Source organism: Xiphophorus maculatus, chromosome 18 (assembly GCF_002775205.1).
Source record: "Xiphophorus maculatus strain JP 163 A chromosome 18, X_maculatus-5.0-male, whole genome shotgun sequence".
NCBI lineage: Eukaryota > Metazoa > Chordata > Actinopteri > Cyprinodontiformes > Poeciliidae > Xiphophorus > Xiphophorus maculatus.
In genome coordinates, this window is record NC_036460.1 from 2,435,713 (window position 1) to 2,462,329 (window position 26,617).

General features: G+C 36.3%; 1 protein-coding gene across 1 annotated transcript in view; it reads right to left on the reverse strand.

Moving 5' to 3' along the window:
• Window positions 1-26,617, reverse strand: part of myo7a (myosin VIIA) — a 52,308-nt gene that overhangs the window by 17,728 nt on the left and 7,963 nt on the right. The window contains exons 2-24 of the mRNA XM_023350718.1: window positions 25,384-25,497; window positions 22,775-22,927; window positions 19,935-20,119; window positions 19,005-19,126; window positions 18,107-18,249; window positions 17,897-18,010; window positions 16,833-16,901; window positions 16,651-16,735; window positions 16,406-16,482; window positions 15,331-15,450; window positions 14,239-14,381; window positions 13,875-14,085; window positions 13,023-13,158; window positions 12,125-12,231; window positions 10,626-10,763; window positions 9,660-9,818; window positions 7,307-7,399; window positions 4,783-4,877; window positions 4,418-4,502; window positions 2,939-3,157; window positions 1,935-2,042; window positions 1,544-1,753; window positions 756-962 (exon numbers count right to left, since the gene is read on the reverse strand). Coding sequence (XP_023206486.1) covers window positions 756-962; window positions 1,544-1,753; window positions 1,935-2,042; window positions 2,939-3,157; window positions 4,418-4,502; window positions 4,783-4,877; window positions 7,307-7,399; window positions 9,660-9,818; window positions 10,626-10,763; window positions 12,125-12,231; window positions 13,023-13,158; window positions 13,875-14,085; window positions 14,239-14,381; window positions 15,331-15,450; window positions 16,406-16,482; window positions 16,651-16,735; window positions 16,833-16,901; window positions 17,897-18,010; window positions 18,107-18,249; window positions 19,005-19,126; window positions 19,935-20,119; window positions 22,775-22,927; window positions 25,384-25,497 — 3,093 coding nt within the window. The remainder of the gene's footprint in view (window positions 1-755; window positions 963-1,543; window positions 1,754-1,934; window positions 2,043-2,938; window positions 3,158-4,417; window positions 4,503-4,782; window positions 4,878-7,306; window positions 7,400-9,659; window positions 9,819-10,625; window positions 10,764-12,124; window positions 12,232-13,022; window positions 13,159-13,874; window positions 14,086-14,238; window positions 14,382-15,330; window positions 15,451-16,405; window positions 16,483-16,650; window positions 16,736-16,832; window positions 16,902-17,896; window positions 18,011-18,106; window positions 18,250-19,004; window positions 19,127-19,934; window positions 20,120-22,774; window positions 22,928-25,383; window positions 25,498-26,617) is intronic.

The following is a 26,617-nucleotide window of genomic DNA, read 5'->3' on the forward strand; positions in this document are numbered from 1 at the left end:
AGGAGGAATTAACAGGAATTGAACTCAATAGGCGCGGTGTGTCTGACTCAAGAGAACAGAAGAAATAACTGTAGAAATGACAATGCTATGTAACCGACTTTAGATAACAAAATAAGCTGTGTAACTAGGGATCGCCCCTAAGGAAATAAAAAGGGAGAGTATGGCAGGATGAGCTTCAGAGCAGCAAGAAACTGTAACAAAAGAACATTTTCATGGACTGTTTTCTTCACACACACATACAACCTGTAAATTCTATCTGCCATTATTTATCTATAATCCATTCCCTAACATTCTTGTATATTCTGTATAATCTGTGCATATAGCTCCCATATTTATATTTATAAACAATATCTATATCTCTTTGCTATAACCCCTTATAGTCCATACATACATAGTCTTGTACATCTGTGAATAAATATTTATGTCTCATAGAGCACTTCTGGATAGATTCAAACTACATCTCATTGCTTGTACTTGTGACAGTGCAATGACAATAAAGTTGAATTCTATTCTATTCTATTCTATTTTCTGCAAGAAAATCTAAACTCTCTTGTCTTTCTCCTTTTTGTGTGGTGTTTAAATGTTTTAGGTCATTTGAACACCACATTGCACCGGATTGCACTGAGCAAAATCAGTGCAACCCGGTTAGTGAAATATTTTGCATCATCTGGTAAAAGTTTAGGTTTAAGTCACCTCTAAACCTTCTGACCGGCCAAATTCCTGTTAGGAGTCAGATCAGCTGGTTGAAAACTCACCAGCTGATCTCCCTCGTCCTCGTGGAACAGCAGCGGCTGCTTGAGAGGCCGTCGAACGTAAGTGTGTGTGGTGGTGCCCTGGAAGTAGGTCGCTGCGTATTTGGCAAACTTGTACTCCGATAAATCCTCCTCTTCGTCATCTTCAGGGAGAGGAAGAGCCTCATCCAGATCCTCCTCCACCAGCTCATGATGGGCGTGCTCCAAGTCCTAGAGAGGAGACGGAGAATCAGTCCCTGACGCAGGAAAGCCTGACTGATAAAACTGCTAGATTAATCTTTAAGAGGTTTTATGTGCAAAATAAAGTTCACTTAATCTTTTCCCTTTTTCTATGTAAAAAGTAAAGAAAATCCCATACATAAGTCAGACTGCAGGTTTGAAAAAGCTTTAGCCACTTTAATATCCTGCAATTTTTACCTGAAACACTTGAAAAAAAACCCAGAAAGAGCAAAATAACAGAAAATACAATGAAGACTTTGTGAGAAATACAAGCATTTAAAGGAAATTTCTAAGTTTTTCAGGGGTAACTTGTAATGAATTTTGAACCTTTTGTAAACTATTTTATTAGATGACATTTATTGTGGATGTAAAAAGACATGTTTTGTTCAAGATGGCTTTGTGGATTATAGGACTTATGACCGCATCATGAACAAATAATGAATTGGTATCAGAGGTGCACCGATTGCAGTTTTCTGGCCGATTACCAATCTTTCCAAAGCCTGACCTTCCGATTCAGATTTTGGCCGATTGACACTCTGACAGTAAAAGGGGCTTTATTGAGGTCAGTTTACCTCAAATCCAGCCGGCGCCTGACCTTCCTGGCCCGGTAACGAGTTTGTCGTCCCCAGGAAGCCGAACATCTTGTCCACCATGTCGGAGTCGTTGACGGGCTCCAGCCGAGCCTTCTCCATCTGCTCCACCAGCTCCTTTTTCTTACGAGCTTCCTCCTTCTCCTTCTTCTCCCGCTCAGCGTCCTCTTTAGCCAGCTGGGCCAGCCGCTCCTGGAAGGGGAAATAAACGAATGCATGAACAGAAATGATACCAAAGGCTCAATGCTTAAAACACAGCTGCAGGCACCAACATCAGTTTTATTTATTCTGTGAACATCAGAAAGATAAAGTAAATAATATTGAACATTCTCCAACATATGTCCAGATGTATCTTTAGTGTCATAAATGTCACCTGATGTTTGCGTTCAGCCTCAGCTTTCGCTCTTTTTGCAGACATTTGGTTCCTTAGTTTTGTTTCTTCAGCCAGACGCATCTTCTCGGCCTCCAGCCTCCTGCGGTACTGATTAGTGGAAAGTGAGGAAAAGAAATGAAGAGTGTTGTAGAAAATGAAAACATGACGGACCAGATGAGTGCATGTTTTCACTTTTTTTAAGTCAACAGAAATAAACCCAGATCTGGTTGATTGATCATGATTCTCAGTAGGGACTCATGTCTGACCTCATAATTAGTTTTTCAGTTGTGAAAGAGCTGTAGCTGTATGGCAAGCCATTTTAACATAAAATCTGTTTCACCACTTAGATTCCAGATATCTAAAATTAGTTTATCGCAGATGTATTACTAAATTAGTGCTTATATTTTGAGTATACAAAATACCTATTTGAGATCTTTCTGATTACATCCTGGCTGGCATAAATGACGTCAGATTTACTACTAATTTGTACAGGCGTTTAAATTCAAGATATCTAAAATTAATTACTGTCTATCTGAATCACGTATTTCAGATAACAAAAATGTTATTATGACCAGTCATACAGTAAATTTAAGTTTTTTCTTTTTGTTCTGACTAGTCATAATTCTAATTTTAAAAATATTTTAATTAGGAGATATATATATATATATAGACTAGTCAAAACTAAATTATAGATATCTGGAATGGCAATTCAAAATTCCTTTAAAAAACAAATTTTGACTAATTCAGTTTGACATATTGTAATTACAGATGTGTGACCTTTCAAATAACAAATCCGTTGATATCATCATATCTTGAAAGGAATTTTGACTCGTCAAAATGTAATCGAAGATATCTTGAATTATTCTTACTAGTCAGAATGTGAATCCAGATATCTTAAATTACCATGCAGGACAGTAAAAATGTAGTCAGGTCTGGTGGAAGCTCATTTTTAGAAACATAGAATGTAATTATAGATAATCAGATTAAACTGATTTTGTGTTTACCTCGCCCTTTAGTCTCTTGTACAGCCGGCGAGCGATCATGCCTCTGGTGTATGCCTGGATGGTGATGACAGCCCACAGCCGGTGCCTGAACGCCCGACGCACCAGGAAACCTCGGCAGCGGCCCTGGAAGCCCGTGATTCGCTGGCGGGCCACATGGTAAGACGCACACAACTTCCTGGAACGAACCAGAGCCTGGAGGCGAGAAAAGCCCGCTCGCATCTGTCGGGACGAAGGAAAGAGAGGAAAAGGCTTTTAGCTTCATGATCTTTGGTATTTTTATTTATGCTTCTGTGTGTTCGGGCTGGGCGAAATAAAATCTTAAAAATAAAATCTCTTTATTTTATACCAAATTCAATTCCCGGTTTTAACTTCTGTCCAAAAGATTTGAGGCTGTAAAACACGGGCTGACGTCTCTCTGAACTGGGGCTGCAACTAGAGATTATTCTGACGATTAATCTGATTTTTTTTTAAATTTGCCACATTGTGCAGATTTTACATTTAGCCACTAAAATAATTTTTTGCACACATTAAAAGATGTAAATAAACAAATAATTCAATCCCTTTTTTAAATAAGAAAATAAATATTTTATTACCTAAAATGCAATGACATAGAATTACCTTAGTGAACATCTGATAGTTTGTAGATTCATCTTCTAACATCAATGTGTGAAAAAGCTCAGGACTGATCTGATGAAATTTATTTTTTGATTAATCAATTAATTTGCTTAATAGAATCTGAACCAAGGTGAAGGTAAAACTATGCCACTTGAGGAGATCTGGCTAGAACATACTTACAAAGTTTTTTATTATTATTATTTTAAGTGAACAGTTTTGGTTGAATTATTGCTTTAAATATGATGTTTTGTCAGCAAATGGTTTATTTTTAGTCGCTATACTCCTGTTAACAATTAATTGATTGCAAAATTAGTTAACGATTAATTGCGATTAATTGACATGATGCTGGAAAGAAATGGATCTAGGCCTGCGGCCGACCTAATGTCCAGTTGAATGAAACTGTGATCGACAGCAACTAACATGTTCGTCTGCATGAAGGAATTTTTTGAACATTCAATTTTTTGTCACGACACTTACTGGATGTCAAATCAAAGATCAGTAAGTGAAGTTACACTTGATTTTATGTAGGTAGATTCCAACTGTAGATCTATGGCAGCATGAAACCATGTGCTGCAGTAACTGCAGTATTTACATCTAAGCACATTTTTATGCTAATATTTATTTTTAAGTATTTTCCTGAAGGCAGATTTTCACAAGCAACTATTATTTAAGTCATTGCTCACCCGCTTTATATGTTTTTGAAGATCAAATTTTAGGAAAATATAAATTTTTTCACCAATGTAGTCCTTGATTATCTGTTACTCAAAGTAGGAAAGCTGTGTCAGGCGCATTTTGCACCAAAAAATTAATTAATCAATTAAATTGGTTTATTGCACAGCCCTAATCTGTGAAATCCATCCTCACAGCTCCATAGCTCTTCCTGCACAGGTAGCCTCTCCATGTCTTCTGGATCAACACCGCCGACTTTCTCATCCTCAGGAAGTTAGATCTGATTTAAAAAAATTAAGAAAATTATAAAAAAAAATGTTAAGATTTTTGTTTGCCTTTAAGAGTTAATAACCTCTCCTTTATAAAATAGCTCAAAATCTTCCAAGTCAAGTTTTACATAGAATATTTGAGAAACAGGGCAGTTCAAAATGCTTTACGCCATAAAGACAAATGTGAAACAAGCAATAAATATAACATTTTCTCAAATATACATATTTATGGTATTCAGGTGATAAATTTGCAGAATCTTTAATTAATTTGTTTAAAAGGATGTCGAGTACCTGTCCTTAAAGCCTCGCACCACCTTCTGGATGAGTATGACCTTGTCTGTGATGGCTTTATCTCTCTCGATCTCCAGCAGCATGTCATGATGATCCTAAACCAACATTAAAAAAATACAAACTAATGTTTTCACCTCTGTTTCTCACTTCTGACACCATGTGTGAACTTGCTGCAGAAAAAAAAGCAAAGTTTGCACAAATTCAGCACATCACAACATAAAAATGCCAGGAAACATCTTTAATACAAAGCTTTGATGTTGCAGATTTTAACTGACTAAACAGACAAAAGAGGTTTAACACACTGAAGCTGTTTCCTCCAGTGACCTGAGCCAGTCCTGAGGAGGAAGTGGTGTTACTTCCCTGCACTTTTTCCTTCCTGTTGAACTTCCTGTCCTGCTGAACACCAACGTCTGACACTTGAGTATGTCATTTAACTCTCAAACTAAAATCCCCAACTTTCCACATGTTTATCAGCACACTGGGGTCATGTAGACCTAAAACACACACATCAAAAAGGAGTGTGTTGTTTTTTCTCCCCATAAAAGTCATTGTTTGGTAGCTTAACAATGAATTAAGTCTGCAGTAACAGAACTATTACTGCGAAAATTACTACTTTTATCCAAATAAAATAATTTGAAGTCTGAAGCAAATGTTCTTAATTAGTGCTGCTCATTTTTGACTAAATGAGCAGCACATTTTGCCATGACAGAAATTAAACTTCAAAGGAAACAAGAAGTAGTTTAGAAAACATAACTGAAGGTGATAAAACACATCTATAAAAATCTAATATTTTCTTTAATCGAACTCTAGGTCGCCTAAAACATCTGATACATTGGTGAGGTGTGAATGCACAAACAAACTCTGATATGGGCCAAAAATGCAAACTTGGATTGCCTGACTACAGCGCAGGGCATTCTGGGTAAATAGAATCAAAACAAACGCGCTAGTCCAACACCAGCATGATAAATTGGTCTTTTATTAAAGAAACAAGAGAAATCGTACAACCACTAAAATCTGACATCAATCCTTTTTTTGTTTACATTTCTTGAAGAAGGAAGTTCACTCATGTCTTCTTCAGAGGTTTTCTTGTTTATTAGGTGGCTTTTGTTGCAGCGCCCCCACAGGTGAGAGGAGAACAGGTTTTTCAAAGGTTTGGTTCATTTGACTCGGTGCAGTGTGAAAGAAAACAAACGTTGCAATGTTGTTTAAAAGTTAAACCGAATCTACCGGACTACCAGGTGTGACAACACTCTATGCCTCAAAACATGCATAAATAAAGTTTTACTGACTTGCAGCATGAGCACAAAACAATAGTTTGATACCCTCAAGAGAAAATAATAAAAATATTTGAGAAAGAATCATCTAATACACTGGATTTAAATCCTTCTTCACCATGAAATAAAACAGAAAACAAACATGGTGGAAACCTTTGCAGAGAGCACAGAGGAGAGCAACCTATTGTTCCCGCCTGAATCAGCACCAGCTGATATTTTCATTTAGCCTATTAACTGACGGGCCTCACCAGTGACCTCTTGAAAACTGATTGAAAATTAAAAAAACACAAAGAACAGGAATCAAAACAAGCTGTTCTTCCTGTCACTGGATGTGAAACTGGAAACAATCACAGCAGAGCTTTACCACTGGGATGAACTGGTTCATTTCCAGTTAGGTGCATTAAAACCACTATAAAAAGGGTTTATTTAGTGTCAATAATTATCTGTTTTAATGTTATACATTTATATTATGATAATTAGAGCTGGAATTGGAATTGAACTGGGACAGGCACAGTGAAATTCAAGCACTTTTCAATTATTTTAAAGTTAAGTTTTCAAACTTTTCCAGCATAAAAAAACAATACAAATAAACTAAAAAAGACAGCTTCAATTCACAATTATATAGTTCATTATTGTTGTTAATAATGTCCTTTGATATTATCCTGACAAGGTAAATAAAAACAGCAAAATTTTATGTTTCGTAATGTCTCACACACACCTTGCACACCTGACTGGTCTGAAAACAAAACATTAAATTAACAAGAAAAAGCCCCAATTTTAATGTATAAAATATGTTACAATTACACTGATCAATAAGCCATTGAGCCATTAGGAATACTAAATATTCTTCATATTAAAGCAATCCAAACGAATCATGTATAAAGGGAAACAAAATCTCTAAAAAAATGTTCTCAGAAGTTTTTCTGGCATTTAGGAAACAGAAATAATTTTGGTAATTCCAACTAACCTAAAACAAGAAAGGTTTAATTTGATTTAACTTCATTCAGCGAGAAAGAAGTTTGTCTTCTTATTAGGTGTATGAAAATATCTGATTTCATATAATTTTCCAAATTGAGGCTTTTAATCAAACGTTAAGATTCCAGTTTATCACAAAAATTTGCAATTTCTAAAACATCACACATTAATAAGGCATTTTCAAGGATCCTAAACCCGAACATAAATGGTTCTGCATTTCATTGGACCGCTGTAACATGATCCTGCGGCAGGTTTCTCCTTTAATGGAAAGTTACCTTGAGGAAGATCTTGGTTTTTCCCATCTGCCAGTCGTCGTCTTTGCCGAGAACGGCTTCAGCGATCCGCTGGCAGGTTCCTCTCAGGTCCTCCTGCCCAGGGAGAGCAACAGGGAATTAGTTTCTAAAATGCTCCCTTCCTATTTCTGCTGAGAAGGAACTCAACAAAAGCATAACCCAAGATGAGCTCAAGCAAGTTTGGTCAGCTGGTTTTATGACCAAACTTGTCAAAAGACAAATTTTCAGACAAGAATGCAGCAAGAAATCACTTGCTGCATTCTTGTTGGTTATGCAGGAGGCTCCACTTCTGCTTTTCAAAGAGGTATGGTTGTATAATTGTGCGTCTGAAACTTATTTGCATTTAAAGTGGCAAGATGCCCTAAAAATAGGCAGAACTGATCAGATAAAAATCTTATTATCCAAGAATGATTTTGTGCAAAAAATATAATGAACATGTTTTGTATAGACCGTAGATCTAACCTGTTCAGGATATTATGTCACTTTAAAAAAAAACTGATTCAGAACTCAAAATATCACAATCATCACAGGTATCAGGACAAAACTGACACAAACATCCCAGAATCAGAGCTCAAATGGAGGCATCTGACTAAACAGAGCCTGAGAGGGAGTTTGGAGAAACAGGGACACAAAGGGAGTCGCAGGAAAGGAATCTGTGGGAAAAACCCATTGGATAAACACGGATCGGATCCCGACACCAGGAAACACTCGATGGCCCACGCCTAACTTCCAAAACCTGGTGTGGATCTGTTGCAGCTGGAGAACACTAACATGTCTCCTGTTAGGACAGTTAGAACAAGGAGAACAAAGTTCGTCTCTAACGCAACATGAAAGCAAAGGTTTATTTTTCTGTAGTTTGTTACACTCTTATCAAAAAACTACTTTTATTTCTAAAACAGAGGCTATAAACAGGCAAGTCAAATTCAAATTTTAAAATAATTTATTATTCCCAAAGGAAAATTAAATAAAGCCTCTCACACTTATGTGAAAGAGATCGTCGTGAAAAAATATATTCATTTGGGTTTCCAGAGATATTAACCCAAAGAACTATCATCTTGTTTAACAGCTTCTGTTTATTCATTTGTCATTTAATTCAGGTCAACTCAGAAAAGATTGAAAGAAAAAACTTGTTTTTAAAAATATTTTCTTACATTTTAAAAAAAATTTAAGAGAAAAAGTTGATTAAGAATTGGAAATACAACAGAATACAATATACTTAACTTTATTGATCCGGAGGGGAAATCTATTATTAGTTCACAAGCTAATAAATATTAATCCAGTTAAATATTAATAATACAAATAGTACCATAAGAGATCAAATTTATAAAATATATATACATGGGGCGTAGTGGTTAGTGCGACCCACATTTGGAGGCCTAGAGTCCTCGACACGGCCGTCACGGGTTCGATTCCCGGACCCGATGATATTTGCCACATGTCTAATCCCCTTTCCTGTCAGCCTACTGTCATATAAGGGACACTAGAGCCCACAAAAGACCCCCTGGAGGGGAGAAAATAAAATTATATATAAATATATATATACTGTATACATATATATATACCTAAGAGTGATGTAAGAGATTCAACATGACTGAATATAAATAATAAATAAAATAACATGCATCAGTAACAATCAAATTTGTTAAAATAACAATCTAATCTGGTTTAAAAAATTGGAGATTTTATTTTTAAGCCGTATCGCTGAGCTCTTCCTCGTGCATAGAAATACAGATTCCACATGGAGCCTGACGATAAGGCTGAAAAAATTATCACGATATAAGCATTTCGTATCAGTTAATATCTATAATAATTGATTTTTTTGTTTTGTTTTAAATATCTGAAATACTGCCAAACTGGTGGCCTGACTTTTCCTGTTTGATCCATAGTTTTCATTCCACAATGTTGGTTTTTATTGTGAAGCAGTTAGGAGGCGAAACCTGAAACTGCTGCTGTGGAAGTTACTCAACAGGTTGTTGCTAGGTAACCAAAGATTGAGTTAGTTGCCAGGTAACCAAAGAATGAGAGAGTTAGTTGATTCCACCAACCTAGCTTAGTTAGCTGTGAGAGGCTGAGAGCTTAAAGCCTTTTCTCTGCCTACATCTCCCAGAATGCTGTGCGATTCTGGATCAGAGTTCAGTGAATATGTTAGATATTGAATATTCTCTGTCTTTTGATATTGATCACGTGTCTATTGTGATATATTGTTATTGATTTGTTGTCCAGATGTATTTTCACACTTCATTTATTAAAGAAAGAAGAAGACAAATAGAAAATCTGTGTGTGAAAAGCTTAAACGTACAGCTTTATTTCAGACAGTCACAGATGTCAGCCCTACCTGTTTATATGCTGGTTTAACTCCAGGCATCAGCACCCGGTAGCGGTCTACAAACTCCACAAAGGTGTAGCGGATGGGATATCCAGCGCGCCGAATACGAATCGTCTCCATCATACCAGAGTACCTCAGCTGACGCACACACAGCTCCCGGTCAAACAGCTGGAAAACACACCCAACGCTAACACGTTAGCTGCATGTTCAGGCAACAATGACGACTTTCAGAAAGGAAGGTGCTAGATCGTATTTTCATTTTGTCCAATCAATCGAAGCAAGTCTTAAAGGTAAGTTGTAAGTGAAAAGTTTATGAAAGCAGGAGTCCACCAAGAAATCGGCTCTAATTCCTATAATTTTGGGGAAAAGCGATTAGCCGACAGATGCAGAAGTGAAACTGATTGTATCTGCCGTAAGGGTCAGAAAATCAACCGTTGCCCACCACAGGATGACTGTAAAGGATGCTTAACAAAAATAACCCACTGTTACAACATAGCAACATTTTACAGAAAAAAATAAAAATAAAAACAAAAATCAGTACCCGCAAGTAATATTTTGTTTAAAGAAAACTACAATCGGTGCAGCCCAAATGTAAAGGTTGTCTTTTTTTTACTATTATTAAAACATATAGAATTTACAGGAACTTTATGTAAAGTTATGCCTCATTTTCCTCTACAAACAATCACAGAAAACCTTAAAATCTTTGATTATTTTGATAAAATTGTTTTTATTTGAGTATTTTTCTAACAGTACATTGTCAAAACAATAAAAGAACATACACATGCTGAAGTTGAAATGTACATTAGTAAAAAAGTTGGTCACCTTCTTAACCTAAACCGTACCATCCTACAGATTACGCTTAAAATATAAACACACCTCCCCATATTAGCAAAGTGATGACTTTACCGTTTACAGTTAATTTCTTGCTAATGGTACGTAAGCAGCTTAATAAACGGAAAAAGAGCAGATACACACCATAGGTTTCTTGTACTCATTGGGTTTGATGCAGCGAACGAAGAAAGGCTGGCAGACGCTCAGAGTCCTCATCAGCAGCTCCAGAGATCTTTTAAACTGACTGCTGAGGGTGGGAGAGCGCTTCCTGGTTTCTGCCCCCTAAACACAACAAACACACAGTGTCACACACACACACACACACACACACACACACACACACACACACACACACACACACACACACACACACACACACACACAGGACAGCAGAAAAACTGTCAGGGTCAGCCAAGTTGAAATTTCCTGAGCTGTGACACAAACCAATTCTTTTGTCTTTAAATATAATTATTTTGCTAGCGGATACTGCAGCTTCATGCTGATTTAAAATAAAACACTGTTGATCTGCAACATTTCTGTAGAAAAATTAGATGCAAAAAAATTAAAAATGCATGTGACCTTGGTTACAGCACCATACTTCAGGGACAAGATGCCCCGGCTACATACAGCAATGATAATAAATTAGAGAGGAAATATATTGAAGTAATGGTTTATTGTGTTATACAGCAAATGGAATACATTATTATCTTAATACTATTAGCTTAGCATCTTTAGCTAAGGGTTTATTCTGAGAAAATGGAAATTGAAATACTTCAAATAAAGATTAACAGTAGAAAAAATATCCGTTTGTTGAATTTTATTTATTTATAGCATAAATATTTTATGACCATTATAAAGTCATAAAATAACAATTGGCTGTAAGTAAATGCTAATAATCAATAATAAATAAAAACCTGTGTTACCTGCCTGTTATAATCAAGGATAAAAATGTTTGTAGTTGCCTTTTGTGGCCAGTAGAGGTCAGTAAACTATGTATTTAGTTTGTATTTATGAGTTTGATATTGAAAAAGAATTAGTATAAAAATAGATAGTCATTTAAAGATGCAAATTTTGCTTTGGAGAAATAAAGAAATAATGAATGAGCGTAATTATGTAAAAAAAAAAAATTCAGGAAGAACATTATGATAAGAGGTAATAAAACAGAAATAGAAGAGATGTGATAGGTCAAGAGGTAAAGAAATTACATTTTCAGTTTGGTGACTGGTTGCGTTCCTTTCAAAGATGGTTACCTTAGTGAGCGCTGTGGCACCAGGAGGATAACCACACAGAAACTGGCAACAAGCAGCACACAGGCACGTTTGCACACAAAGACCCCACCGTACAGAAAGATTAAAGACAGAAAAAACAGCAAAGTTACTGAGAAACACGATTCTGAAACATGAGAGCAAACTCTGGCATGCAGAAGAAGAAAGAAACCACAATAATATGGAAACAGAAAATGAACTTTTATCTGTTTTTTTGTTGCCATAAATTAACTACATGAAGAGTTTTGAAGGTTTTAACCAATAGAGAACAATTAGCTCTGTCAAATGAGGTTATTTAATAAACACACATTTTGGAAAACCAAGGATGATTTCATAAATTTCTATAACTTCTAGAGAGGTTAATGATGTGTCAGTTACCATAGCAACATCTGCCTGGAAGATTTGCTTGATGAACTTGTTTTTGGAGGAATGAACCAGCTGGATGATGTCTCCATACAGAGTGTCTCTGTTTTTCTCCAGGAAACCTGCAGGAATGACACAAACATGTAGTTTAAACACTCAGACATGTGAGAACATCCGCAGATTCCTTGGACCGATCTCAACATGAGCGCTGCAGTTAGGAACCGCTCTGCAGTTCCTCAGCCAACAGGATTCCAGACAGCTGACAGAACCGACGGGGACGTGTTAAACATGTTTTGCTGTGTTTATACTGAGCATGCGTCTTTGCTTGTTCAGTATTTTGCTACCAAGCTACCAGACAGATCAACACCTGCAAGTGATTTTGATCTGTAGTTTTCAAGGCTTTCTGAAGGTTTAAAGTTTGTTTTTTCCTACTGTTTCAGTCACACATGCCACCATTTATACAGAGCGGTCTTTCTTTCCATTTTAGGTTTTTACTTTTGTATTCTCTTAAAAACAAAAACATAATTTTAAATATATCAGTAAATTTTGTTCCGTATCATTCTTATTTTACCAGCCCATTCTTGAACACAGTTCTCTCTGCTTTTATATTGCAAAAAACACATATACAAGAATAAATTAGAGAAGAAGCAGAGCCAAATGCTTGATACAGGCAATAAAAACTCAGCAGAGACAGATATGCAAGACATAGGGACACCAAAAAGGAAGAAAGGCAACAAAAAGTGTGTTGGGGGGGAATAAAGTAGACAAGAAAAAAAGCTGTGATAGATAAGAAAGTAAAATTACCTGAAAGATGAAAGGTGAAGACATCAAAAAATACAAAACTGAGATCCAAACACAGAGTAAAAAAAAAAAAGTTCAGTGTCTCATCTCTGCAGTGTGAAGTAACTCTCACCTCTTGTTTCATAGTAAACCACTCCGGCAAAGTGCTGAATACCAAACTGAGTCTCGTAGTTGTTCTTCGGTGGGATGTAGTTTGTGTTGAGTTTGTGCTGAAAGTTGAGCTTGTTCAGCATCGTGGCGTCTGTCCCCTGTGGGACAAACAGAGAGGCAGGAGGGAAGGTGAGCTGATGGCTGGATTTATAATCTGACTGTATGATCTATGAGAAGTCTGAAGAATTTTTTATCACGTCTCTAAAATCTGCTGCCTGTTCCTACAGAGAACATGACAATTAAAAAGATAATTTATAAACTGGTGACATTAACAGAGCTGAAAATAACACAAAATGTTAAAAACTTATCTGGGTTTATGTTAATTAGAGTAACATGCAATAAACTCTTTTTTTGGTCCTGTTGAAACAGGATCTGCTACTGGGAACTCATCAAATCAACCTAATTCACCATCAGCAGCTGCGTTTCCATAGACCATATGATTGCGCAATTTGACATTTTGAAAAATAAATTTGCTTAATGAAAAAATGCCAATATCAAAAACAACTCTTGTTTTTCAGTAAACAGTTTTGGTGCTGAGGAGAGGTGGTTTTTTATTTATTTAGCAAAACTGCAATGGAAACACTTTTGTCGCACCGTTGCTAATGGCACAAACCGCAAAGAAGACAGGAAGTAGTAAGGTTGATGAAGATGGCGCAGCAAGTGTTTTCTAATGACTTGACTGCATGGACAAACTTATTTCATGGAAACACAGAAAAAACAAGAGTATGTTTTTCTGTTAGCAGAATATTGATCAAGTTTTGCCCACATTTGTGATGGGAACGCAGCTAGTGAGACGTTAAACTGAGCTGTTTGCCTTAGGAAACTTGCTCTCCTCGTCAATGAGGGAGATGATGTTCATCGGTTTGATGGCGATCATGTCCAGAGCGTCCTGGTTGTCGGTGAACTCGATGTGCTGCCAGTTGATGTTTTCCAGGTTGTACTCCTCCTGCTCCAGCTTGAAGACGTGACGGACGAAGAACTGCTGCAGGTTCTCGTTGGCGAAGTTGATGCACAGCTGCTCGAAGCTGCAGGAAGGACGATGATGAGCAAAACAGAGAATTTTTTGACTCTTTAGGGAGGATAATTTTTTTTATTTTCACTCCATCTTAAAAGTTAAAGATAAAACAACCTGTGGGCTGCACCGAGCGCTTCCTATATGAAAGTCTCTGGGTTTTTACCTGTTAATGGTAAAGTTCTCAAAGCCGAAGATATCCAGCAGTCCAATTGAGCGTCTGAGCGCTTTCGGCTGTGAGGATGTTGGTTTGTAAATGGCTGCATTTATCTTCTCCACAATCCAAACAAACAAGCGTCCATAAATGCCCTGAAAGCACAAAAAACACAAGCACCACTAAGCTAACTGGAAATGCAACTGGCCTGTGACGATAACTAATAAATTGTCCCAGAATTATTGTGATAAATGATAATATTGTTGTTTTGAAACCATTTTCAACTAATATAATGGTAATGGCAAAAGAATGCAAAAGTACATTCTCAAAAATAAATAAACTTAATAAAATTTTTATCGCCCTGCAAGCGGTCTTTTTGTGGGCTCTAGTGTCGCTTTTTTTTCAAAGTAGGCTGACAGGAAAGGAGGAATGGGGGGGGGGAAGACATGCGGTAAACATCGTCGGGTCCGGGAGTCGAACCCACGACAGCCGCGTCGAGGCCACGTCTTGCCTGAATGTGGGTCGTGCTAACCTCTCCGCCACCACGGCACGCCCATAAACTTTAAATTTTAATGAACATTTAATACTAGACCTAGAAGACATTTTAAATATTCAAAATTAATATACTAAACAGCAGAAACAAAAATAAAATGAATTATGAAGTCTCTGTAATCAAAATTGTCCTTCAAACCAAAACACCAGAATGGAGACTTTTATCATCCAGTTTTTGGTAGAAAGAAAAAAACGATAAGTCATGCCAGTGGAAATTATTGAGCTTCTTTTAATTTAACATGCGATTAATTGATTTATTGATTAGGCATAGATGCAATAAGGAAATTTTGATAACTAGAAACATTTCTTATATCTTGCAGTTATGATCTGCGTTAATTGTTCTAAAACAGTGTATTTGCAAGTTTATTATTGGATTTGTTAAATTGAGTGAAATTGAGTGAAAATCCATTCTTGTGTAATTCACAAAACATGGATTCATCCTGTTCATTCAACTAATTAACAGAAAAGCTACAGAAGGATGTAAGATACAAGTTCTTATTTTATAAAATAATAAAAAACCCTGGTCATTTATAAGTTGGCTGAGTGTTTTACCTTGACGAAAGCGTCTCGGACATCGAGCGCTTGCTCCATGCTGAGCGGGGTGGACACCGTCTCTCCCCTGGTGATCAGCGTCCTGCTGGTCAGGCAGTTCATCAGGTCTTTGCAGTCCACCTAAACACACACATACAAAACAAATAGTGAAAAAATTAAAAATAAATCAATCAAATCTGTGTTGTTGAGAAATGATACAATATCCAACTAGGGATGGAAGTTATTAATTAATGCGTTAATTTAAAGTTGGTTAATCTTATCAATCGACTAACAATTAGTTAATAAGTGGCCATTTTCTTAAAAACTTGAGTTGTCTGTATCAAGAGAGCCGACCGTCTGCCTGTAACATAAAGGGATACATTTTTTACAAAATGTTGAATTAATTTTTTTTTACTATATAGTGTCAGCTGTTTTAAATGTTGACTGAATAAACAGAAAATTGTGGTTTTCTCACATTAATAAACTTAGACATATTTATGAATTATAACAAAGTGGGAACCTCCTAGTTTCACAAATAGAAAAATAAAATATGAAAATAATAAAATATGTGAAACTCTTAATCTCCACAAACATCCTAGCCTTCAGAGAATATCAATAATTTTTGGTTGATAAAGTTGACGTTGCTCCGTCATGTAGCTCTGCTGAATGAAGCGCTATTAAAGGTGAAACTTAAGGAGATTGTCTAGTGTTTATATTTCAAAAACTGCATAAAGTCTATTTTGCATTCTTCAATGGACTTTGTTTAAGCCGATTCTCTTTCCTGTACTAACATCCTTCCGCCATCTTTGTTTCTGTATCAACTGGCTCTGTTTAAGGATGACCAGCAGCGCTCCCTGCTGGATGGCGCTCAAACTACAATACTTAAAAGAAGGTCTTAGTTGATGTTATCGATCAATTGAAACTTATTTTAATCTCATGAACCATTAACCAACAATTAATCACAAGTCCAACACCACCAAAGTATCAGATATCAGATTTTAAATATTTTTCCAACGAGACTAACTTGTCCATCATGACAAAAATACAAACAATAATTCAGTTTTACTTTAGAAAAGTGAGACAGTTTTATTTGTACCTCCAGCAGAGTGGCAGCAGTGGTGAGGTGAGGGCAGCGGACGACCTCGCAGGCGTCCAAGTTGTCGTAAGTACGAGCTGTCGAGTTTAACAGGGTAAGTAGGCATAAAAGCCAATGAAAAGGCATACAAATGGCAAAATATAAAAGAAATAAAAAGAAAATAATTGTAAAAATAGCCTTTAAATAAAAAAAGCAATAATGATTATCATTATATAATAAGATGTACTGCAAAGAGTCATTTTTACCTTCATATCGTAGGTTTCCCATGTGTAATATTGCAGCTAGAAGCTTTGAAATCTCCCAGTTCTCCTTTTCTGTGAACATCAACACCTAAGATAAAAAACAGAAATATTTGCTATAATCATTTAAGTCAGTGAGAGCGCATTTTTACAAAATAATTAAAATTATTCAGTCTTTACAGGAGTACCTTCATTGCAGACTGAATATTGGAGTATTCTTTCAAATCGTCTCGGCCGTCACAAACCGTACACTTTCCCTGCAGAGGAACAATAACGACTTAAAAGAGAAAAACTGCAGTTAAAAACAAAGTTTTCTCTACAGAATTTGTAAAGTACGATTTTGTCTTCATTGCAAAAATTCTTTCTTTTATCCTTCCTGAAATGAAAAAAGACCAGATATAGATAGTTCCCTGGCTTTGTTTGGAACCAGTAGAGAAAAAACAATGAAGAAATCAACTGAATGTTTTCTGCCTCTTCAGGAGTTCAAGCCAAATGTTTAACTTCCATAATTTGTCATGTAACTTACTGTGTGATTATTATTTTTAAAGTTTTGGTTCGTAAGCAACTTGAGTTGTCATATAGTTAATTTAGTTGGATAACATCTTTACACACTGATTAGCATAAAGCAGGTGTGTTGACCTAATAAGAAAATCTTCTTGTTCAGGATCATCACATAAAATTTGGGACAAGGGATGAATCTGCAGCTAGCAAAATAGATTGTAGGACTGATCTGTTGACAATGTTTTCAATGAACCGATTAATAACTGGACAGTCAAAGTTACTAAATAATTGTTGTTGTTTTTTTACTAAATTTTTAAAAAGTGAAGCTAAAACTACAACTAGAGGAGTTCTGGGTAAATCATGTTCACAAACACAGAAGGTTTTTTATCTTAAATGCAAAATATGTACATTTATATTTTACAGTTTTGACTTAGTTACCACGCTGACTGTGTTGTTTTTTAAGTAAATTGCCTATTTTAGAGTGTGTATAATTCAGTTAACAATTAATTGATTACTAAATTAGTTGACAATTATTCTAATAATTGATTCATCACAATTAATTCTAATAATCCTAAATGAGATTGGAGCTGGAACTTGACAACGTGAAGCAAGGCAACTTTATTTATATAGCACCTTCATTCCAGGGACAATAAAAATGCTTGTACAAAGAAGTTAGAAGAACATATAACATGAATAGATTAAAATTCCTGTTATACATTAAAGCAAATAAAATTATGAGTTAAATGCTCACTATGGTCAGGTAGGTGTAGTCGGTGGCTTTGCCGAGCCCCAGTTTCTTCTTCTCGTCTGCAGTCATTCCCTTCAGCATGCAGTAGAAGATGTGATAGTTCCTCTCATCATAAGCCTGCAGCACAGAAATAAAGATCAGGCTAAATGTCAGTTTACTCTTCAAAGCTTGACGCTGGACAAATGCAGCTCGAGAGTTTGACTCGTCATTTACCTGTCGACACACTCTGGATTTCTCCAGCAGGTACTGCTCTATCTTGGCTCCCTCTATGGCTCCCCTCTTGTTGAAGTGGATGTCGATGTATTTCCCAAAACGAGACGAGTTGTCGTTACGGATTGTTTTAGCGTTGCCAAAAGCTGAAGCAGGAGAAACGCAGAGTCACCCAGAAGCATGGATATCTGTTAGTGGAATCAGTGAGTCGACTGTTGTGCTTTTCCAACACACTTTTAAGCAATTTCTACTTTTATTTTTGCCTTTATCACAGTTCAGGGTGGCAACTTTACAGCCCCAAACTTTCTTGATTACTCGATTAGTTTGTCTGTACGTGTTTGTAAAGATAAACTACTACAGCTGTCATTATGCTGAGAATAATGATGCTGATGACAGATGGTGTGAATCAAAGTAGTTATTTCCTCATGCAATGTGGCTCTGGATTAGAGAAAAAAATCACAGAAAGTCGCAGAGATGCAGGCATTTAATATCTGCTTTGAAGGACATGAAAAGGAGCCAAAACTCAGTTGATGCAGTGTTACATTTGAGAACAAAGTTGCAACATTTGAACATTTTCAGTTGATACGGTTCTCTTTCTCACTGCCCTGAGTCAAACAAACCAAATCCTTTGAAAAATCTGTTCCCCTCCTCGACAATGGGGGCGCTGCACCAAAAACCACTGAAGGAAACAACACAAAAACCGCTGAAGAAGACGAGTCCTTCACAAAATGTAAACAAAAATGGAATCGCATCAGATTTTAGTGGTTGTAAGATTTCTCTTTCGTCTTTGGTAAAAGACAACGAGCTGTTTCTCCCGTTAGCGCTACAGTTAGACATTTGTTTTGGCTGCATTGGCCCACAATGTCCTGCGCTGCAGTAGATATGTGAATTATAAACCTGCCTTCAAGTATGGGGTTAGCTTCCAGGACCTGCTGCTCTATCCAGGAGTGCTGACCGCTGATGGCCGCCAGGAACTGCAGGATCAGTTTGGTGCTTTCCGTTTTTCCTGCTCCAGACTCTCCGCTGTAAAGTGATCAGAGTTCAAAACAGGATTTATATTATAAAACATAAACTTCTGAACATTTTTCTTTACATTAGTGCATGCAGTGAATTTGATCATATTTCCTACATCAGCTATAAATCTTCTGTCTGTAGCCAGCGGTGATTTATTTGGTGAATTTACTTTATATATGATCTTATTTGAATTTTGTACTTATAAGTGTATTTTCTTACTCATATTCATAAACGTTTTCTTGACATTTTTATTTACTTTGAAGACATTCAGGAAGTCATTCAGAGTTTCACGCTGCACTGTGTCAAACGATCCAAACCCTTTGAAAAATATGTTCCCCTCCTCGCCTGTGGGGGCGCTACACCAAGAATTACTGAAGGAAATGACAGAAAGACTTATGAAGAAGACACTGAACGTCCTTTTTCACAAAATGTGTTACACATGTGTGTATAATTAATTTGTGTAATGCATTTCACTCTGTGATAAAGTTTCTGAAATAAATTGACTTTTCAGTAATAATCTGATTTAGTGTATTAAATCCACTTTATAAGATTACAGGAAACTGATTCCTTGAAAACAAATATAAATACATATATATAGTTACAAAAAACTACACTACTGTGTTTTGTTTCAAATTACAACATTTAAAATGTTGAGGCTTCCTGATGCAACATTTAATGTATTAAATTAGCAAAGAGAAAATAAGTTGAAAGAAACAAAGCAGTGAAATTGACATAAACATGGTGGAACTGGGGTGAAAATCAGCTTCTTTTTCCCTCATCTTTGCGGTTATATGACCTTTGACCCAAACTCCACTACCTGATTATGCAGCACTGGTCTCGGTTGTTCCTCTGCATGTTGAAGTAACAATTGTCGGCGATGGCAAAGATGTGAGGCGGCATTTCCCCGATCTTCTTGTTGGTGTAGAGGCGGATCTGATCAGCGGTGTAGATGGGCAGCAGCTGGTACGGGTTGACGGCCACCAGGATGGAGCCGGTGTACGTCTGAGCACAGGTACCAGAAAACACTCCACTTATTTACATCAGCATTTAGGGGCAATTTAAGGTGTTTATAGAGAGAAGTTTATGAAAATGGCTGCAAACAGATCGTGATTACCTGAAGAAATTTACGTTGATGCCACAAAAAAAGAAAGAAAGAAAAAATGTATTGCTCAAGTGGAACTTTCATTTAGAGAGCTAACGTCTGTATTTTGGTAATAAATATCATTAAGTTTAAAAAAGAAACAAATATCTAAAGGCCATTTTAATAATATAAATTAAAAACAGCATTACAAGAAAATAGTATCACAGGACAAACCAACTGGATGGAAATAACATTTGGTGTATATATAAAAAAATAACCTTTCAATAACAAAAAAAAAAAAAACCAAGGAATTTTGAAATTAATTTCAGAAGTTTTCAAGAAAAACACCCCAGACATTTTCTGAGTTCAAAAGTCACAAATTTGCGAGAAAAAAATCTGAAACTGAGATTTTCAGAAATTTTCTAGGAAAAAAATTGGAAAATTCAGAACTTAAAAAATAAAAAATTGACTTTCAAAGCTCAGAAATTTCCACATTTTTTTGTAAAGAATTTCTCTCCAAAATTTCGGAGATTTTTCTCGCAAATGTTTGACGTTAATCGTCAGAGAATTTCTTATATTAATCTCAAAATTTTCTTTTTTCTCAGAAATTTAAAATTTTTGGAGCTCAGAAATCTCTGTTTTTTCTAGAAAATTTCCCAGCTAATCTCAAAAGGTCAGAATTTTTGGGTCTAAATTTACTATCCCTTTTTTTCTACCTTCAATAGGCCTATTACACAGAGTTGATGCAAAGGTCTACTTTTCATTTCTTCTTAAGTATTGAAATTGACAGGATGATATTGTGAATATACGTTTTGTAAAATTTGCTTCCTTGGAAAACAGTAAAAATAAAATAAATTGTATTGCTTTGATCTTTACAAATCCAGAACATGTTATCATATAATTACAGTATTTTATCATAAAATCCAGTGGATGTTGTGCAGAGCAGCCTTTGCTCCTTGCTGCTGAAGGAAGATGAGCTCACGCTGGTCTCAGATGTTGAAGGCTGACAATGAGAGCGTATCGATGTTCGCCACATGAGAACGAGCGGCCATATTGAAAGACAAATCAACGAGCATCCAGGTTGCCGTGCTGAGCTTGGTTACTGGTAGACCTAACTGAAAAAACGAAGTCTGCCCGGCAGAGTATTTTTACTCATCCTGCTCGAACGCGACACCATCAATGATTAACGTGTAAGGAAAGTCGCACAAAACGTCTCTGCTTTCACGCTTATGAGACACAAACATACATGCAACATACATGCAGGTTACATACAGCACGTTTACTGCATGTGGCTGTTCTACTGCCATGCATGTGGTGCATTAATTGTTGTAGTTTTTGTGCAGAATGTGCTTCTGTTAGCCATGCCTGACTTACCCTCCCACCACAGTTTGTCTTCAGAGAAAGGAAGAAATCAGGTAAAACAGAGAAATCAGTGTGAGAAAAGAGCAGAGAGCAACAGAAGCATGAGGTTTGTTTTATGAGTTAGTTGCAAAATTAAAAACGCGAGTGAATTATACAATTTGGTACCAAAAAATATACGTCACACTTTTTGCAAAACAGGCAGCACTGTGATTTATACAATCCCAAATGTATCTTGTTTAGAGATAGAAAAATGTTTGACATTTTGGTTTTAGCTGTTTAAAAGACACTTTTCGATCCTTTGCAGTGACGTCACATTCTCCAGAACGTTCTCCTTCTCTGCCATGATGGACATCAAAACAACCAGTTTAAAGCTAGTCTAAACACAGACGCCTGTAACTTAACATTGCTTCTCTTTAGTTGATTTCACTTTAAAAATGGTCATAGGATGCTGCACAGTTGGCTGCACAAACAGAGAAGGATGCAAAACAACCGTATTTTATTGTGTAACTTTTAATGAGGAAAGATGCGGCAGTGATGGATGGCAGCCAATCATAATAACTGTCGGTGTAATCCTGGATTTGCAGCAAACACTTTTTACAAGGTAAGAAGGTTAATGTTCATATGCAGGGTTTCCCACAGTGTATTATTTTTCCATTCGCAAGATTTATGATTTTCCCCTTTTCTCTCAAAAACTGGATGACAGTTTGGCGTTTTGGTCTTAACTAGCACTTTTTTATCATTTGTTTTATTTGTTTTCCTGATGTTTTGTTTATCTATTTGGGATATTTAAAATGTCTTCCAGTTCCAGGGTTAAATTTTCATTAAAATGTATTGGTATGTATTTATATAATGTGTTCTTGCATTATTATGCTATTATCATTATATGAGTTTAAAATAGCCTCAAAACAGCAAAACTATCGTTTATCGCAATAACTTCTGGGAAAATTTATCATGACAGGACGATGTCTCGCGTTAATACCGTAAAAGTTAAATAACATACGACATGACAGTTCAGACAGCAGAAACTAAAGATGAGTTTGTTAAAACTCATTTTTTGTTGTCAACAAAGATGTTTGTTCCTCTAAAAATGAAAGAAACTTGAACTACTTCCTGTATTGTTTCCTAATAAACAAATATCCTTCTGCTCACTAACTGACCTGTTGGATTTAGAATATTTTGCGCGCCCTAGGCCGGAACCGCTCAGTGGCACTCACATATATGAGCTTCTCTCTGTATCTGATGAGCAAGTTGCGGAGAATCCCGGCCTCGTTCAGGTCTCCCAGCCGGATCATGTCCTCCACTCCGTGGATGGAGGTGGGGTGCATCGGCTTGATGTTGGTGGCGTTCTGCGGCGAGATCCAGTGTTCCTGAAGGTGAAGGAATATTTGAGTTACAGGTCAAAACTAATAATTTTAACAAGCTGGGGCATGGGACTCTTAGCTCCTTTTCTCTGGTCATTGCTGATGTCTTTCCAGCTTGGCATTGTGCTGAGAAAAAAACGTCCAAAAAAAAATAAATAAAATAAAAAAACATGATAATAATATGGATCACGTAAAAATTTAGAAAGGAAATAAAAGACACTAGAAAATTTTCCATTTTTCACTTAATTTAGTGTCAAGAAAATTAAGTATTTTTTTATCAGGTTTTATCTTTTTAAAGTGTACACACTAAATCTACTTTTATAAAATAAGCCACTTTTAGTTAAAAAACAGAAATAAAACCAAATGTGGAATTGTTTAAGATCCATAAAATTAATTTGAGCACAAATACAACTAATTCATAAGACCACAATGCTTGGGTTCAAAATCAAAACTATTAAAATTACAGCAGCACTACTTAATTTACAATCATATAATAACCAGAGAATGTCCTCAGTTTTACGTCATTTGTTTTTGACCATTTATTTGTAACAGATCTGTTGGGAAAATGAGTGAAATTAGCCAGACAAATTTATTAAAACCTGAAAAATAAGAAATTAAAAAAGGTCAAAAACTTCTAGAGGTAAAATCTGCAGGTTTTTGAAATAGTGAATTGCTATAATACAAGAGGTATTACATCAATACTTTTTGTGAATTTTTTGTGACTATTTTACACTAGAATGGCTAGAGTTAGTCCACTTTGACGTATACCTATATCGGCTTCGATAGTCCAACTGGCCTGAAGGATTTTATCTAGCAGGTGCTTTTGTTCAGTAAATAGGGCCATTACCTTATCAGTACCCTGGTAATGGCCTCAACGCATCTCACAGTTGCACAATAGACTTAGACTTCGACTTCGACTTAGACTGACTTTGTTGTCATTTTCAATGCACAGGGTGTATAAAGAACGAAATTTCGTTGCATACGGCTCAGGATAATGTTTGAAGTTCCAATGTTGTGAGTAAAATAAAAGTCTGATGGCAAGTAGGAAAAAGCTGTTTCGGAACCAGGTGGGCCTGCACCGGATGCTGCAGAACCTCTTTCCAGAGGGCAGCAGGGAGAACAGTCCATGGTGGGGGTGTGAGGGGTCACTGATGATGTTTCGGCCTCAGGACACGCATCCTGCATCGATGGTTGACCTGACACTTCGCCCTTTTGCCTGAGCTGGGTGTGGAAGGTTGTTGCCGAAGCAGTTTCTCCTTGTGTGCCTTCTTCTCACTCACATGAGAGTTACCGAACTCTTTTGCAAGCTCAACCAGGAAGTCCACCCGTCTCTCCTGCACCCCAATGCATGCCTGATAAAGCACATGTGCATTCAGTGCTGCCATGTCAATCATGTTTGCCAGGTTTGCTGACCAGCTGTCACATAGTGATGGAACCTTGGTCACCCCCCGCAAGATTATGACTGAAATAAATGCCATTAGTTCTTGTGAACTAAATAGGTGAAGCAGTCACCTATTTATCCTCCACAGCACAAAAGGCTGCATGCAAATTTGCATGTGCAAAGTCTCCCAGATTTCTTTTGCTTACACTTTTTGCATGATTTTTTTGAGGTGGATCAACACAATTAATTTGGTTAGTTTATTTCTAAACTGTCATGTTATACCCTCTTAGCTTTATTTCAAAGAGAAACATTACTAATTTCTTTTAGAAAAACCTTTGCATATTTTTTGAAACAGATTCTATGTTTTGCAAACTCTATGTACATTTGGCAAAATGACCTGGATAATGCAGCACAACATCATGGATCAGCTGCAAAAGGTCACATCTCTCCAAAAACACTTCATGTATGCTTCAAAACTAAACTGAAGAGCACTACCTACAGGAGACCTGATCTCCTGCAGGTATCATAGATACCCACCCCCAACATGGACTATTCACATTCCTACCTTCTGGCCTGACGGTCAACGACCACATTTACAATTGAAGAAGGGATGCTAATTTGAGCCATCAGAGTCGTCAGGGTGGACTCCGGCCTATTGGCCCTGCTGAGCCGATATGGGAAGGACTCGGAAACTGTATCATCCTAGTGTTAAACATTTGTGAATGGCTAATTATTTGGATTATTACAATTTATTCCTCACCAAATAGTGTACCGTTGTGATGTTTTTCTGTATTGTTAAAACTAATACCAATTATCCATAAACATATGTTGGAAAAACAAACAGGCCTTCGGTGGAAAATAGATAAAATGTTATTTTGAGAAAGCACACAAGAATGTTTTTGAATTTGAGTTCTGTCTTCATCTTTTCGTAGTAAATAAATACAAAGTTGAAAGAGTGATGTTTCTCTTCACTACGACTGCATAAGTAAAAATGTTCTGTCTCAAAGTAATGAGAACAACTTGAACAACACGTTAAAGTTCGTCTCTGGCTGCAGTGAGTTTCACACGTTTCCAGACTCACGTTTCCTTCATCATCCAACACCTGGATTTGTCCAGAGTCGCACAGTTTGACCACGGCGCCGATGGGAACTTCAAACTCTCGACCGGTCTTCAGGTCCAACCAGACATAGTCGCCCTGCACAGGGAGCAAAACAAAATGTCAAAGTTATTTCAAACTACCCAGAGTCAGTATGTCGACTCCAACTAAAAGTTTCTTAAAATAAAAAATTATTTACTTCATTAAAGGTATGCAGTATTTCATCACTACGTTCTAATACCAATTAGCAGCATAAACAAATATAATTTCATTAGAAGGGTCAGGAGTCTGGCTCCTTATGACTCTGACTAGATCATAAAAAAGAACAACTGATGTTTTTAAATATGGGTATAACACCAACAACATGCAGGGTTTGGATTTGTTGTTTTGCATAATTTTCCACAAATATCAACAATCTATGGAAGACAATGTATCCATCTTCTTTTTGCAAACGTCTTTCTGTTGGTTTTCATTATATTGTACAACCTTAGAATAGAAAAAAAATGGTGTCTTTTTAAAAATTACAACAAATTCATTAAAAAAAAGATGTTGTTATTTTCGAAAGGCGTGTAACATGTGCGGCTCTGAACGGAGGTAAAAATGTCTGTTTGCTCTGCAAAGTTGCAGACAACCAGTTAAAAAAAACACACAAAAGTACCATGTAATTTTGGTTCTTTTTATTGTACAAAAACGTTGTACACTTGAAATAAGACAAAACTAAGTAACTATTCAGCAAAATATATGAGCTTGTTTTAAATCAATAATTTATTAACATTGATTAAAATATATATATATTATTAGTACCACTAGCAGATTATTTAACTTATAACGTGGAAAAAATATCATGAATGAAAAAAACTGCCAGTGGAACAAGTTATTTTTTTTATAAATAAAGAATTATTGACTTTAAACAATCTCAAATCTTCCTGAATAGTTACTTTCAAGTTAGTTTTGTCTTAAATATTTGCACTAGAAACTAAACCAATGATATCTGGTAAGATTTTGTGTTTTTGCCGTGTAGGAGCTAGACGTTTTGGGAACCCATCATGTTATTAAAGGAAAATAAAGACCCATTGATGATTCAGTATAATGAGCTCTGGATGTGGAGCAAAAGTTTTCAGTACAATCCTTGTCTACAATCAAACTCTGTTTTCTTTTTCCAAAAACATTCCCTGAAATAATTTATTACTTGCTGTGTGTTACTGGTTCTTAATAAACT